Below are 15392 nucleotides of genomic sequence, written 5' to 3'. Positions count from 1 at the left end.
TAGTCCACATCCTCCAGGTGATTCTGCCCACTGGTGACACCATGTGAGAGAATGAATTAATCCTGAAGAAGTGATACAAACAAGGAGCATTTCAAGTGGCATAGAAGGCTGCTAGGAAGTGTGCCTTGGCACCAGTATATCTTTCGAGTAGGGTGAGCTGCCTCTTCTACGCATTACAATTAAAAATGTTTTCATGCCACAGGAGTGGCCCTAGAAAAGGCAAAAAGACAAAAAAAGAAAAAACAATGTTTTCTTGGGAGAAAGCAAAACGTGAAGGCATGTGATAATCTATACAAATTTTATTTTAATATCACTTTGTACAGAAACGAGCAGGTGTCAGTGTTATGCAGGCACGGAAAAAAAGGAAAAGGGGAAAAAAAAAAAACCTCCAGTGATAATTGACCTTGTATTTACACCATTTGGTTTCAACAGGGACAGGAAGTTTTACTGTTGGCTTCCTGTGGGAACTCCAGTTTCTGCACCTTCCCCTGCTGCCTCTCAGCATCACGATAGAGCAGGGATTTCTGAGCCTTCAATCGGCAAGCCAGGCACATGAAAATTGACTCCACGTTCTGGCTCTCCTTGGGGTCCTTGGCCGATGTCTCAAACAAGAGCATGTTGTGGGCATCGGCAAATTTCAGGGCTAAGTTGGAGGGCACCTGGATCTGTTCCCTCAAGTCACACTTGTTGCCCACAAGCACTTTCGGGACGAGTGGGGGCACAGCATGCCCATTGCATTCCTGGATCCACATTTTGAGGTTGGTGAAAGAGGTCATCTTGGTGACGTCATAGACGAAGACCACGGCGTGCACGTTGCGGTAGTAATGCTCCACCATGCTTTTGCGGAAGCGCTCCTGGCCCGCGGTGTCCCACACTTGAACCTGGAAGATACACAGACCCGAATCTGGAGTTAGAAAAGGAAACAAGAACGGGTAGGAGAAAACATGCTTGTGTGGCATTATAAAAACCAGGTCGGAGTTCCCATCGTGGCTCAGTGGTTAACAAATCCGACTAGGAACATGAGGTTGCGGGTTCGATCCCTGCCGTTGCTCAGTGGGTTAAGGATCCGGCGTTACCGTGAGCTGTGGTATAGGTTGCAGACGTGGTTCGGATCCCGTGTTGCTGTGGCTCTGGCGTAGGCCGGTGGCTCCAGCTCCGATTGGACCCCTAGCCTGGGCACCTCCATATGCCGCGGGAGCGGCCCAAGAAATGGCAAAAAGACAAAAAAATAAAAATTAAAATTAAAAAAAATTAAAAAAAAATAAAAACCAGGTGACAAGCCCTGACACAGGAAGTGGTTCTTTGACAAATTGGCAGAAGGGACTTATCAAAGCATAGAGAGAAGTTTCTTTCAGGGCTTATTAAGCCTTTGTTAGGATTTTTAGTTGAAAATCTTCTTACTTTAATTTTTAAAAATGGCATTCCCATTGTGGCTCAGTGGTTAACAAACCCGACTAGTATCCACGAGGACGTAGGTTCAATCCCTGGCCTTGCTCAGTAGGCTAAGGATCCAGGGTTGCCGTGAGCTGTGGTGTAGGTCACAGATGTGGCTCAGTTCTCGAGCTGCTGTGGCTGTGGTGTAGGCCGGCGGCTACAGCTCCGACTGGACCCCTAGCCTCGGACCCTCCGTATGCTGCGAGTGTGGCCCTAAAAAGACCAAAAAAAAATTTGCATTGGGGTATAGCTGTATTACAACTTCCAATGTTGTATTAATGTCTGCTCTACAGCAAAGTGATTCACTCATGCATATAAGTTATTCTTCCTCATATTCTTTTCCATTACAGTTTATCCCAGGACCGCCCTGTGCTGTACAGTAGGACCTTGTTGCTTATCCATCCTATATATAGTAATTTGATTCTGCTCATTCCAAACTCCCAATCCTTCCCTCCCCTTCCCTCTCTCTCCCTGGGCAACCCCAAGTCTTAGTTGAAAACCCTAAGTTGAAAATCTTAAGGTGTTCAGTTGAAAAACTCAAATGTAAATAGGTTGACCTTCCTGGACAGCCAATTGGCAATATTATCAAAAACCTGAAAAATGTACCAAACTCCTAAAGCCTATAATCCCACTTCCAGAAAGCTATACAAAAGAAACAGCAGATAAGATAAATAAGCACTCTGGATGTTATATGCAACACGACGGCCCCAGTTACCACTGCTGTATGTTATATATGAACGTTGTTAAGAGAATAAATGCTAAGAATTCTCATTAGAAGGAAAAAAATTTTTTTTGCTTTTTCTTTTTATTGTATCTGTATAAGATGATGGATGTTCACTAAACTTACTGTGGCCATCATTTCATGGTGTATGTAACTCAAACCATTATGCTGTACCCCTTAACCTTACACGGTGCTTTATGTCCATTACCTCTCAAAACTGAGGGGGAAAGCAAAAAAAAAAAAAAGAGGAAGAAAGAGATATATGCTCCACTTGGGCTTATCAGACACAACTTAGAATAGATTTACAAGGAGATCCTGCTGAATAGCATTGAGAACTATGTCTAGATACTCATGTTGCAACAGAAGAAAGGGTGGGGGAAAAACTGTAATTGTAATGTATACATGTAAGGATAACCTGACCCCCTTGCTGTACAGTGGGAAAAAAAAATTTTAACCAATTTCCTTTAAAGAGAAAATTAAAAAAAAAGAGATATGTGCTCCAAATTCTCTACAAAGATCTTGATCACTTTTGAAAAAACAGGAAACAACCTAAAAGTTCAGTAGGAGAGGAAAAGCTAAAACATTTGTATATATCTATACAATGGGCTATTATGCAGCCATTAAAAATCACTGTTTCAAAGAACAAATGATGGAGGATATGCTCACAAAATGTAACTAAGTGAAAAAAGCAGGATAGAAAAATTTTCATATGCTATGGTCCCAATTAAAAAATAAACATAGGAATTCCTGTTGTGGTGCAGCAGAAATGAATCCAACTAGGAACCATGAGGTTGTAGGTTCGATCTCTGGCCTCGCTCAGTGGGCTAAGGATCCAGCGTTTGCGGTAATCTGCGGTGTAGGTCAAAGATGCGACTTGGATCCTGCGTTGCTGTGGCTGTGGTGTAGGTCTGATTCAACCCCTAGCCTGGGAATCTCCATATGCCACAGGTGCGGCCCTAAAAAGCAGAAAAATAAATAAATAAACAAACATAGATACATGAATAGGAAAGACTGAAAGTGTATACACCAGAACACTAATGGTTATTTATGAACTGTGGGACTTGAGGTGATATTTATTTTCTTCTTTTTTTTTTTTTTTGTATTTTCCAAATTTTCTATTGCAAGCATACATCATTTCCTTTGGGTTTTTTTGCATGACTTTTTAAAGAAAACAAAATTAGTGTTAAAAATCTCACCTTGCTGCTCAACTTATTTTAAGTTCACTTCTTTGTTACGTAAAAGGTAATTTAGCTCACTGGATTATTCTTCTGCATCTCAGCTTTGGGGATAAAGGCCCATCAGTTACACAGGCAAAGATACAACTCCCAGGGGCTATTCTAATCTACACACATTCAGCCCCATCTATTTCCCTTTACGCATCCAAAGTCTTGGACAAGAGAAACGCTCAAAGCAATGGTCCCAAGGCCCTGCACAATTCTCAGTTATGAAAGGAAATGTGATTATGGTCACTAATTGACTACTGCGGTTCTTAAAACGAAGGATAGCCTTTATTTGAAGTTAGCGGTCAGTACATATAATCTAGTAAACATAATTAAATCTCTTTGCTGAGTGAAGATTTTCCAGGGCCCCAGAGTCATCGCTCTGAACAGCAACTTTCATTATCCAGGCTTCCCTCCAGCTCCTCTATGGAGATGGCCGCCCTGTTCCTTTGGCACAGCATCCTTGGGACTCATCCCCTTCCCCTTCCTCTATTTAGATTTGCATGTCTCTTGGTCAGGCTCCCCTCTCCTCCCTCCTGGACTACAGCAAAGTCTTTTGGATTCTCCATGTCTCCGACTCAGTGCCCCATGCATTTCCGCCTTCAAGCTAGCCTCCCTAAGTCCTGAGCATCTTCCTCCGCTTCAGCCAGTGCGCATAGCCCTGTACTGAATGTGGCATCAAAATAGAAACATCTGTCTGCCATAATTGGACCCCACCCGCAACCCGGTTTCCACCAGCTCCACCGGGTTCATTCCCTCCTCTGGACCTGTGGTCCTGCGAGTCCACCTTCCCCTACAGAATTCGTTGCCCCCCTCCCCCTTCCCGGTTGCTCTCTCCAAACCTCACCCACTCTTCAAGGCTCAGCTCAGACTCCGTCTTCCTGACACCTTCCCCACCTTGGCTTCAGTTCTCCTTCCTCGGGAGTTTCCATCACACTTGGAGTCTGTACCACACCACTAAGAATATCTTTCTTTGCTCTCTGGTCGTTTCACCAGGGTTCTCGGCATCCCTCCAGCTAGACTGCAAGCAGTCTTTTGCTGCAGCAGATCACTCCTCATCGTCATTATCAAAAAGCAGCATTGGCCTGCGCCACCAAAACTACAATCAGTCTGGCACCCTAGGTATCTGCCAAGGCGATGGCAGAGACAACGTTCGACTTGGGTGACCCAGAAAAGCCTAAGCCCTCAAAGGCCGACTTGCTCCGGCAAGCAGAGACAGAAGAGATTTTCCTTTCTTCCACCGCTCCGGTGCTGCGAGCAGGAAGAAAGAAGAGAGCAGGAGAGGAATGGAGGTCAGTGGGAAGAGGGCAGGTATCCCAGGAGAATACCATTACCACCTGGTTTCTGGTTTCCCCACCCCCATCTTCCGCCCGTCGTCGTAAGGCTCGCTTCTGAGTAAGGCTGAATCCCCAGCAGCCCTCAGGCATGTGGCAGATGCTTTAACACCATGAGCTCAGGACTCTAAAAATACCTGCCACTAGCAGGAACACGGGTGGGAGTGTGTGAGGTGTTTGGGGCTGAGTAGGTTGGCTGTTTGGCTTCTCTTTGGCTTCAGAATTGTGTGCTGCCACCCAGGCTGCCAGTGCTGCAGGGACGGCCCTCTCTGCTGGAAACCTCCTTTGCCTTTCCAGCACCTCCCCTCGAGGCTTTTATTTAGAGGCTCAGAATTTGAACGAAACTGTAGGCACTGCTCCCATTCCAGCTCTTTATAAAGCCCACCCCAAATCCTTAGCACGCCTGTCTGTGGTGAGAGGGGAGCCAGGAAGCCGGCTGCCAACAGCAGAAAATCGGAAGAACCGAGCAATCACCGAACAAGGGAGAGCACAGCAGTCAGGGTCGCTCACTTTGTTTGGTGTCCCTGTCCTCAGCATCCTCACAAACCCCAGGCCATCAGACCAGGAAAGCATCCCCGTTTGGCAGCTGGTCCTCCCTTCCTGCGGGCACTGCATCCACACGGTGGCCAGGGATGGCCTGCCCCTTAGCCACACATACCCCCCACCCCAGGAACCTCTTTTCCCTCTGAGCGCCAGTGAGGTAGAGTGGAGTCAAACCAACTAGGGTGCAAATCTCAGTCCAGTCATGTCCTACTAGTTAGGTGGCCTCAGGCGAGTTACTTCATCTTCAGTGTTCTCCTCTGGAAAGCAAGGATAAACCCAGCAATCCTGTAGAGATGCTGTGACCATGAGCATTCCTTGTAAGTACACGACACAGTGCCCAATACTCTCCCTTCCTCTCCGGGCCGGGACCTTCACCCTCAAGTCTGATCAGACAGCTAATTGAGCAGGCACCGCTGGAACTGCAGAAGCAGGTTTGGAACTGGGAGACCCGGGGACCAGCCCCTCTGCTTCCTAGCTGCATCAATGACTAGGCAAATGAAATAGTACCCAAGAAAGAGCTTTTGCAGAATATAAAGTGCTCTGCAAATATTAGTCGTTGCCATTGTCTCTGAGGGCAATGGGGGCCCAGGAGTCCGGTCCCGGTAGCGCCACTGCTTGGACCCGCTGGTTCTCCTCCTGGAAAACACAGAGAACTTGGCTTCTTGATGTTGAGACAGAGCCAAGGCAAAGGCAGTCAGCGGGGAGGGGGAAGAGAGAGGAATGCCAGCAGCATGCCATGCGTGGCTGGGGACAGGCCCAAAGTGACGGGGATGCTGGAGGAGAGTTGAGGGGCACTGGGTGGGGAGCTGCCAAAGATAAACCTAGCCTGGTAAACCATTTTCCTGGGGCAACCACCGCCTGAGCAAGCTGAGGCAAGACCCTCAGCCCCTGCACGTGCTCTTAACTGACGCGGGTATTTCTTGTCCCTAGGGAACATAACATATCTGGCATCTTTCTGCAGATGAGGCATGAATGTCCTTTTGTTGGAGGCCGGTGGGGGAGGGCAGAAGTGGAAAAAGGGAGAAAATACATCTGTAACATTTGAAGGATGCCCGAGTGGGTGATGGGAAAAGTTTAAGACAATCTTTCTCCAGCTAGCCGGACTGTCCCATTTGCGTCCAAGATACACCCACGTTCGCACACAAGGCTGACACAGAGAATGGCAAAGGAGGACGGAGACAAAGACAAACTCACACACAGCAAGAGAGGCAGCAAGGGAAACAGAGAAACAACACTGATGGATAATTAACCATTAAGCTAACTGGCAGAAGATGGAAGCTCAGAAGCCCTAAGGAAGACATGATGTCATTCTGACTGCGGGCAGCTTCCCAGCGAACACTTAGCCTCCAGCCACTCGGTAATGTAACACACGAAGCTGTTTTTCCAAGTGATCAGCAGAGGAAACAGAATCCACAGTCCTGAGCGGCACCTGCCCACAGTAGACCTGGTCCGGAGCTCGGGGGCCGGGGGCTGCCCAGCCAGTGAGAGGAAGCCAATCAGACAGAAGGGGGTGCTTCCATGAAAATTTACAAAAACTGGTTCAAAAATTAGAACCGAGCCCCCCACCACTACCTTCCCACCCCCAAACACACTCCTATTCGGCATTTTCCAATGCTTTTAGACTAAGACAGGAGCAACATGATTTAGCTAAACCTAAACATGATTTAGCTAAACCTAAACATGGTTTAGCTAAACCTAAGGATGACAGATGACAGAACTTAAAGGTCATTAAGAGAAGCCCCACCCTTCCTTAATGGGGGAGGTGCCTCCATCCTTCCCAGAGTGATGTCAGGAAGGACTGCCAGCTTTCCCATAGGATGTCTCACCACATCCCTGTCACAGGTAACTTTGTGGGTTAGATGGACCATGGCGCTGGCCCAGAGTGGGAATTTACATGCTCTTCTAAGCCAGGCAGCATGGTGCGTGGAAAGAGCACCAAAAAGGGAATTAGGAGACCTGAGTTGTAGGCTGTGCCCTGTGTGATCTTAGGCTAGTCACTTTCCCTCTCTGAGCCTGTTTCCTCTCTGTAAACCCAGGAAGTCTGATTAGAGATTCTCCAAGGTCGCTTCCATCTCTGAACATACTCTGATTCTCACACCCAAGGTGAGACAGTCAAGGTGCAAAAAGTAAAACCCGGTACTCAGCTCAATGTCCGGGGTGCCGCTGAGGGTGACATCTTGAGGGCTCTTGAGTCCTGGAGCTGTAACCCTGGGCCTTTGGCCGACAAGAGACCCTAAGGCTGGCTGCCCGGCATTCCACCTCCCCCTGTGCTCTTGCACGATGCGTGCGCGCACACACACACACACACACACACACACACACACACGAACACCCTCCCCCAGGCCAGATACTGCTCTGCTAGAGGAGAGTGCAGTGAGAAAGAGCACGGGCTCCAGATCTAGACCGAAATCCTGGCCCTGTCACAGGAAAGGCAGGACAGCGAGATGGCCAAGTGCCTGGGCTCAAGGATCGAAGACTGAAGCTCAGATCCATGTGCTTTGGGGCAAGTTACTTAATCCAACTTTGGTCTCTTTATCTATAAAACAGGGATGATAAGAACAGTCCTAATTTCCTAGGGCTGCTGAGAAGATCAAATAAGATAGTGTGTGGAAAAGGGACCCTTTGTTTATTCAATAAATAGAAGTTATTTTATTATTGTCGCTACTTACTCATTGGAGGTTTTTCTTGCTGTTCATGTTAACCAGGAAATAGTGGATTATAAATGTCCGTGAGGGGGCCGGCGACACATCAATTGGAGACACCAAATGGGGCTTCAGAGCCCTAGGGATGGCCCTGGTAATTAAGAAAGTAGCCCCAAATATATTAATTCAGTCGTTCCCCTGCAGGTGTTGACAGTGTGTGCGACAGTATGGGACACAGTAGAGGCCACACCCTGCTCTTGGACTGACGGAAGAGCTGGCATTTTCCAGCCTGCTGGCCTTCTATTGCTGCCTGTGGTCTCTGGCCACCTCAGCCTGCCACGTGGCAGTCACCTCCTAGCGTGGCTTTGGTACTTGTTCCTTGAGAAACTTCAGGCCCGCCCGAGTGTGGGGCCAGATCTCCTCCTGTGTAGATCACGTGCCAGCTGCCGTGCTCTGCCATCTTCCCAAGGACGTGCTGGTCTGGCCTGCCGCCTTGGGCCCTGAGCTTGCAGCAGCTTAACCAGAAGCAGGGCCCCATCCCACGGCTCCCACACCCCACCCTGAGCTCCCTCAGAATCTGCACCCAGAGGGCTCCTCCGTGAGCAGTTTCACCAGGTTTTGCCCTCTTGGAAATATCATCTTCCACCAAAAAGCCTGTATTAAGCACTTATCTGCATGTGGTGCTGCGCTGAGCTGTTTCTAGTGAGTCACACTGTCAGAGGCTCTGCCCTCTGGGAGAAAGTCCGGGATCTTTGGCAGAGACTGTAAAATCCAGTTTGGCTAAGTACTGGCTGTTTGCAGGGAAGGAGTCTTTGCAAAATTTCCCCAAGGCCATTGGGCACGGACCTTCTTCCACTCGTTTCCACTTCCCGCTTCCCGGCTTCTTCCTCTCCTCTCCCCTCCCCCTGCTCTCCTTCTCTAGACTCCCAAACACTTCCTTTCTCCTCCATCTAAATTTCAAGTGGACTTAGTGCCCCTCTCTTAAATCCAGGGGTCTCTGTGCTTTAATGTGACACTTGCTTTTAAACAAGGATAGCATTAAATTTGAAGGGTTTGTGGGGGTTTTTTTGAGGGTTTAAGAGTATATTTCTGCTTTAGATTTTAAAAGGCATGTTTCAGGAATTTCAGAGTCTTACGACCTTACATTAAAGAAGGCTTAGCCTAGCAGACATAGACATAAGAGCTCCAGGAAAGGACAGAAACAGATTCTTGCTCTGATGTTAAAACAAGAAGTGTAACAATTCCCCCTTCCCCAAAAAAGCAAGGGGCGAAAAAGATCACGATTTCAAAGTTGTGCCCTATCTTGCAGACCCTGAGGCTTGGTGGTTTTCCGGAGCACTCCCTTACCTGTACTGAGCTGCCCATCTTCCTGACATCTGGTTGCCTTGGCCTGGTCTCTGAAGCCATTTTCAAACATGTTCATTTCAATTAGGAAGGAGTCAGGAATCTTGTAGGGTTTAGTGCATTTCATTATTCTCCCCAGTTACTCAGTCCTTCTCTCCACAACACTCAGAAGAGGGACCCTGCAGTCAGGTGGGCTGTTTGCCCAGCAGGAGGGAGGGTTACCTTCACCTGACAGCATCCGACTCTAGGCTCAAGAACAGGCCAGGTGTGGGTCTAGAGGAGTTGGTCTTTAGTGCCCAGTGCCCAGTTCCTTCTGAGGTGACTTTCCTGCCCGTAACCCTGCCCCTTTCTGCTTCCCTGACACATGAAGCTGCCCTTGCCATGTCCTCCCTCCCTCCACCCTCCGCACACCAAAATATTCCTGTCCTGTCGAGTTTCTACCCTTTCTGCACCGAAAGTGAGCACAAATGGTCAGACAAGAATATCTGCACTTGGCCCACTTGACAGACTAATGAGAGAAGGGGATCAGACACTCAGAGAAGTTGCTCTGCATTTTTACAAAGGCCTGCTGAAGACAATACCAACAAAATAAGTAATGAGCATGAAGTACCCCAGACAAATAAAGAAGATATCATTTGAGGGGTCCTGCTGCAAAGGAACAAGTTTTGTCTATTATGAAGGGCTGACAGGTGACCCTGTCTCAATTTCTTTAAAATGGCTCATGGCTTTGGGCCAGAACCACCCCCGCTCCACTCCTATTCCAAATCAGCCCTAATCTTAACCATAAATTGTAATTTAAAATAAAGCAGCTTTCATTCTCTATGGATTTCCATCTTTCCTCCTCTCTAAGGCCTCGGGGCTCAGCCAAAGTGACTTTTCACAACCTTTTGGTACCCACGAGGTAGGTACAAGAGACCTCAAGATGTGTAAAGTGCTCTGGGATCCATCCCACAGACCAGGACAGAGATCCCTCATACCACCCTCTGCCCACAGGTGCCGCTGCTCGGGCTCAGGGTCAAGGATGGGATCAAACAGGCTTTTCCTAACGGGAGCTGTCAGGCAGGGGCAAAGGGCAAGCCTGCAACCACTCCCGCCTGCCCTCAAAAAAAAAAAAAAAAAAAAAACTGGTAAGGTGGTAACTGGGCCACCAAGAGAGGTAAGGGGATGCCTCTCTTGGGCTCAGCAAGTGGCGACACCGCCACACGCTGGACATTTACAACCGCTAGAGCAGATGCCTCTGGCGAGGCCCCCTCCCAGATCCCTCCCTTCCCGGACCTGACCGTCTGGATCACCTTGATCTTCTCGCCCTCGATTTCCACCGTCTTCTCCCTGAAGTCCACGCCAATGGTGGCCTCAGTCTTGTCCGGGAAGGTCCCCCCACAGAAGCGGAAGGTCAGACAGGTCTTGCCCACGTTGGAGTCTCCAATCACGATGATTTTGAAGATGCGAATCTGCACGTACTGGTCCAGCGATGAGTCCAGCTCCAGGGACGCCAGGCCAGCGGCCGAGGCGGGCTGTAGGTTCCCATGGCCCAGGATGGGCTGCGCCATCTCCCCCGGACCGGACCGGGGCCCCAACCCCCCTTGAGGGCTCCACACAAAGAAAACGGCCACGTTAGTGCGCTCGAGGCGAGCGAGCTTTGTGCGTGTGTGTGTGTGTGTGTGTGTGCGTGTCTGTGAGTGTGTGTCCGCGCGTGTGCGTGCGCCGGCAACGTGTGTGTGTGCGCGCGCGCGTGAAGGGGGTGCCTCTCACCCCAGCCCCCCCCTTCTCCAGCGCACCCTCCTAGCAGCTCTGAGGCATCGACACAAAAGCCAGGGATGGGAGGAGAGATGGAGGAGAGTGGGCAAGCCTTCTTCTTGCGCCTGTGCCCTCGGACGGGACGCTAGGGCGTGCGATCCTACCGCGCTCCCCAAGCCGCCGCCGCCGCCGCCGCCGCCGCACCTTTGCCTAGACACTCCCCTGCCTGGACCCCAGGGACACACCGGAGGGAGGAAGCCTGAGGAGGAAAGGCTGGGTGGAGAAAGCCGCACACACCACCCCGGGACGGACCTCCTTTCTCCTTGCCCCCATTTATTTTATAGGTTTCGGGCTCCCCGCCCCCACCTTCTCGGAGCGCACGAGGTTGGCTGGCAGAGAGCACAGCTGGGGAGGACAAAGAGAGCTGCACCCTCAGGCATCTCTGGAGCACTTGGGCCTCGGAGCGACACTACTCGGCGGGGGTGGGGTGCCGGGCGGAGACACCTCTTTCACCTCGAAAGCCGTGGGCAGCTGCGCCGCGCCTCGGCGGCCCCCTCCCAAGCCTTGGGATAAAGGGATGCTCTGTCTTATTGAGAAAGCAGGTGCGCTCGCGCGCCCCAAGGAGCTGGGGAGGGAGCTGCCAAGACACGCCGTGGGTTGTGGGGGCCCCGCGCAGCTGAGAGGAGGAAGGCAGGGGCACGGGTGTGCGTGCGTAGGGGGAGTTACGGCTTCTGTCACAGACTTGCCAGATGTAGGGGGGCGCGTGCCAGGCGCCAACCTCCCCTCATCACACCACGAGCACCCATCCTCTGAATGTTCAGGAGAGTGGCTCCTATTGGCTGCCGCAGTCGGTTGTGTCTGGCTGGCCAATGGGGAAGGCCCGCCTCGGGAGAGGGCCATACAGAGGGTAGAAGAAGGGGGGAAGCTAGTGGTGGCAGCTTTGGCAAAAGGGAATTTGTTTCCGGGGGCTAAATGTTACAGGCCCAGGTGGAGGGATCTTGGGACACGGCATAAACCTCACAGTGTCTTGCATTCCCCAGCCCTCCATATAATCATAAATCCTTCTAGAATGGTGGAGTTTCAAAAGGAATTGGAAACCTCTAGGAGCGTTCACCCCTCTGCACCTGAATGTAGAACAAAGTGGTTGGGTCTAATTTGCCAGAAGCCTAGATTATGCTTGGAAGACGATAAATGAACAGAACTTTCTTATGGCATTAGGGAGCAGCTCCCCAAGGCTTAATAAGCACCACACATCTTGGTCAAGACCAGTATTCCCTCCCCCCAAAGTGATTGCAGGTTCAGAATTTGTTTCTTTGAAATCAACTTTGCCGAGGTACCACTTACATACACAGAATGTGCCCATTTGTGTTTGCTTTTAACAAACATAAACACCTATTTCATAGGCTAAGGTAATATTGACACATGCTAACAGCACCAGACATATGAGTTATTTGCTAGTGCCTTCAGGGTCAGGGATTCCGGAAGCACACGTGACTTACCATCTTATTTGTGTGGGGCTGAACTGCAGAAGAGACAAACATGACTAAATCCATTCCCGCTCTGAGGAAAACAATCCAGTGCATCAGTGATAGATCTGTAAGCGACCTGGAATGTGATTGCTCAGCCAAGTTCAAGCTACTGAAAATGGCTGGGCAAAGGAGGGTCTTGTAGTTAATAAGGTTTTCAGTTGAGTTTGCAGATATATTTATAGCTAACTCTTTTAGTGTACATGTGGGCCATCTATTTCTAAAACCCTAGATTATACTATTCAGTACTTAAACCATCTTGAGAAGGATTTAGTCTTAGTTGGCTAACCCATGGTCATGATTATGAATACCAGTTATCACTGTACAGTGTGAAGAGCAATCCAAATTGTACAGTATTTTGTTTTGTTTTGTTTTGTTTTGTTTTTGGTTGGTTGATGTCTAGATAGTAGTTTGCTGAATCATTCTCCTCTGTATTTGAAGCTAGTGCTGCCGGTGACCATTATCTACAGAAGAATAGATGTTTTTAAAAAGGTAACTATTAATTAGGCATATGCACTAGGTAAGAATGGAAAAAGGCTTTGCTAATTCATAGCCATAACTAAAACTAACTTTCGGAGAGATATAAAAAATATTACATCCATATAAGATGCATTTAGATATATGCTTCAGAAAAAAACTTGCCCCTGAGTCTGAGAGTTCACATCATAGTTGTAAGGTAGAAACACTGATTTCTGAAAATGTGGTCTATTTCCACATGCCCTGATAAAAGCTCTGTGGAATGCGATTTGGGAGAACTTTTGCTTATATTTTTAGAGTTAATCAGTATGTGTAAATTGCTTTTGCTCCCCCCCAAAATGATATAATTTTTAATTAAGAGGACAAGAAAATACCTCATTGCATCTATTGCAAAAATGAATGTGCTGTACAATGACTTTTCCTTGTGTTAACTGTTCATCATTAAATGACTTTCTTTCAAATACATCTAGTTGTTTTCATAGGTACTTGAGTGTCATGATTTTGACAGTGTTTTTGAAAGCCTCTTTCATCAACAGATATGATTAATTTTGTATTTAATCAACCCATGTTGATTATCGGCTTTTAGAAAGAGAAATAAATATCCATGTCCGTAAAGCCTTTAAAATCTGAATTAGAAAGAACTTTTTACCTTACTGTGGAACCGATATTTTCAATATTTATCCCTCCCAAACAGCCGTCAGTTAAAAGTCACGCATTGCCAGAGTTCCCCTGTGGCACCAGTGGATTAAGGATCCAGCATTGTTACTGCGGTGGCTCAGGTTCGATCCTTGGCCCTGAAACTTCCCCATGTCATTGGTGTGGCCAAAAAAAAAAAGTCATGGTATTGCCTGCACTTCTGAACATTAGTCTATTCTTAATGAGTAAGGGAATACTGGGTCATTTTTACCCAATAAATACTGTTTCCTGAATTAAACTTCCTCAAACAACACCTTTGTAATTTCATTTTCTATCCTTAATCCACTAAAAATAATAACTTCATCACCTACAAGATTAGGGCTAAATTCTTTTACCAGTTCAAATCTGGCCCTACCATATTCACTTGTCCTTATTTACTTCTTAGTATGTACTCTCTGTCATTGTCCCCTATAAATGTGCTGGGGTTTGTTTGTTTTATACCTCCAAGCTATTTAAACAACATGATGCATCCTGTAAAATACTTTACAAATATTAGGTCATGTAATCTTCATAACAACCCTATGAGATTGATAGATGAGGAAACTGAAGCACAAGTGACTTTTCCAAGTGGCAGAGCCAGGATTCAACTTGGGGCAGAAGGGATCCAAAGTCAATGGTGCTTGACCACTGAAAATATTACTTTGGGTCCCAATGAATTCACCATCTGAAATATCATCCCTTCTCCATTGTCTATTTGAATTTTAATACTCATCCTTCAAGATGTAGCTTAAGTAACATTTCTTGTATGAAGTCATTCCTTAGCTTTTCCATCCCATACTTTTCTCTTGCTCTGGCACTACATCAGATATTTAAATGACCAGTGTATGTCATCTTCCCAATCAGACAGTGACCACTTCCTATACTATTCACATCCCCCAGAGCTCCTCTCATAGCACAGTCCAAATGGCAAGTGCTCAATACTTGTTAACCAAACATGTAACTCAAAGCTTTGAAAAAGACATATTTTGCATACAGCCCAAAGTTTATTTCCAATTTAGCTTACATGTGGTAGAGTCAAAACACCTATCTGCACTCAGCCTCTCACCCTACTCCTCCAACTCTTTTAAAAAATCTGCTTAGGATTTCTCTCATATAAAGTCGGTGAAGCACAAACTCTTTTTGCCGGCATCCTGCTCTCAAGCACCGAAGCCGTAACAGCCGACTACCGCAGCACCCGGTACAGCATCTAGGACACAGAACCGCACAGTATAAAAGTGGTATGGGAAAGAGTGAGCGGAATGTCTACTGGTCCAGGAAACAGGCGCTTGGTAGGAAAGCGCCAGCAATTTGTAAAAGACGGAAGTCCGCTCCGAATCTGGGAAGCCAGGTTCCCCGGCAGGCCCTGTGGAAAGACTGGAAGTGGACTTCAGCAAGAGAATCCGGAAGGCTTATTACCTAGTAATTAGGAACCTAAAACAGAAGACTAAACCGCGGCGCTGAGGCCACGCTTTGTGAGGTACTGTTACCGCAGCAGTACTGGCCACAACCAGGCAGAGCGGCCCCATCAGCCGCTCCTCGGGCAGCTTTCCAAAAGCGCTTACCCACACGTGTTGCCACCAACCTGCGGAAAATAGCTAGCAACTCCGGCTGGGGTCTTTGCAAGTGTGAGGGCAGCTAGGCACATGCGCACAGCTTCTCGCCGTGCGGGCCAATCGCAATGCGGCGCTGAGCATCGCGCCTGCGCAGTAGGCCTCCAGGCGCTCTTCCCCTTCCCTGCC

At 48.2% G+C, this 15392-nt stretch overlaps 1 protein-coding gene across 11 annotated transcripts; it reads right to left on the bottom strand.

The window, feature by feature from the left end:
• Positions 1-284: 284 nt before the first annotated feature.
• Positions 285-11561, bottom strand: RAB33A (RAB33A, member RAS oncogene family). 11 transcript variants are annotated; one of them, XR_014834502.1, is made up of 4 exons: positions 11342-11561; positions 10531-10828; positions 7922-8045; positions 285-881 (listed from the first exon to the last, which is right to left on the bottom strand). XR_014834502.1 is itself a non-coding variant. In XM_085006073.1 (3 exons), the coding sequence occupies exons 1-3, from the start codon at positions 11413-11415 to the stop codon at positions 426-428; spliced, it is 840 nt and encodes a 279-aa protein (XP_084862199.1). In that variant the 5' UTR covers positions 11416-11561; the 3' UTR covers positions 285-425. The 11 variants fall into 11 exon arrangements, 7 of the variants coding, with proteins under 7 accessions (XP_084862199.1, XP_084862200.1, XP_084862203.1 ...); XR_014834504.1 differs by lacking the exon at positions 285-881 and adding an exon at positions 3648-5888; XR_014834503.1 differs by lacking the exon at positions 285-881 and adding an exon at positions 4497-4626.
• Between the last annotated feature and the right edge of the window lie 3831 nt (positions 11562-15392).

This window comes from Sus scrofa, chromosome X (assembly GCF_054392235.1).
Source record: "Sus scrofa isolate SSC_HxYL_T2T_F1_AM1 chromosome X, Sscrofa_HxYL_maternal_Yorkshire_Landrace_v2.0, whole genome shotgun sequence".
Lineage (NCBI taxonomy): Eukaryota > Metazoa > Chordata > Mammalia > Artiodactyla > Suidae > Sus > Sus scrofa.
This window is presented reverse-complemented; position numbering and strand designations above follow the sequence as displayed.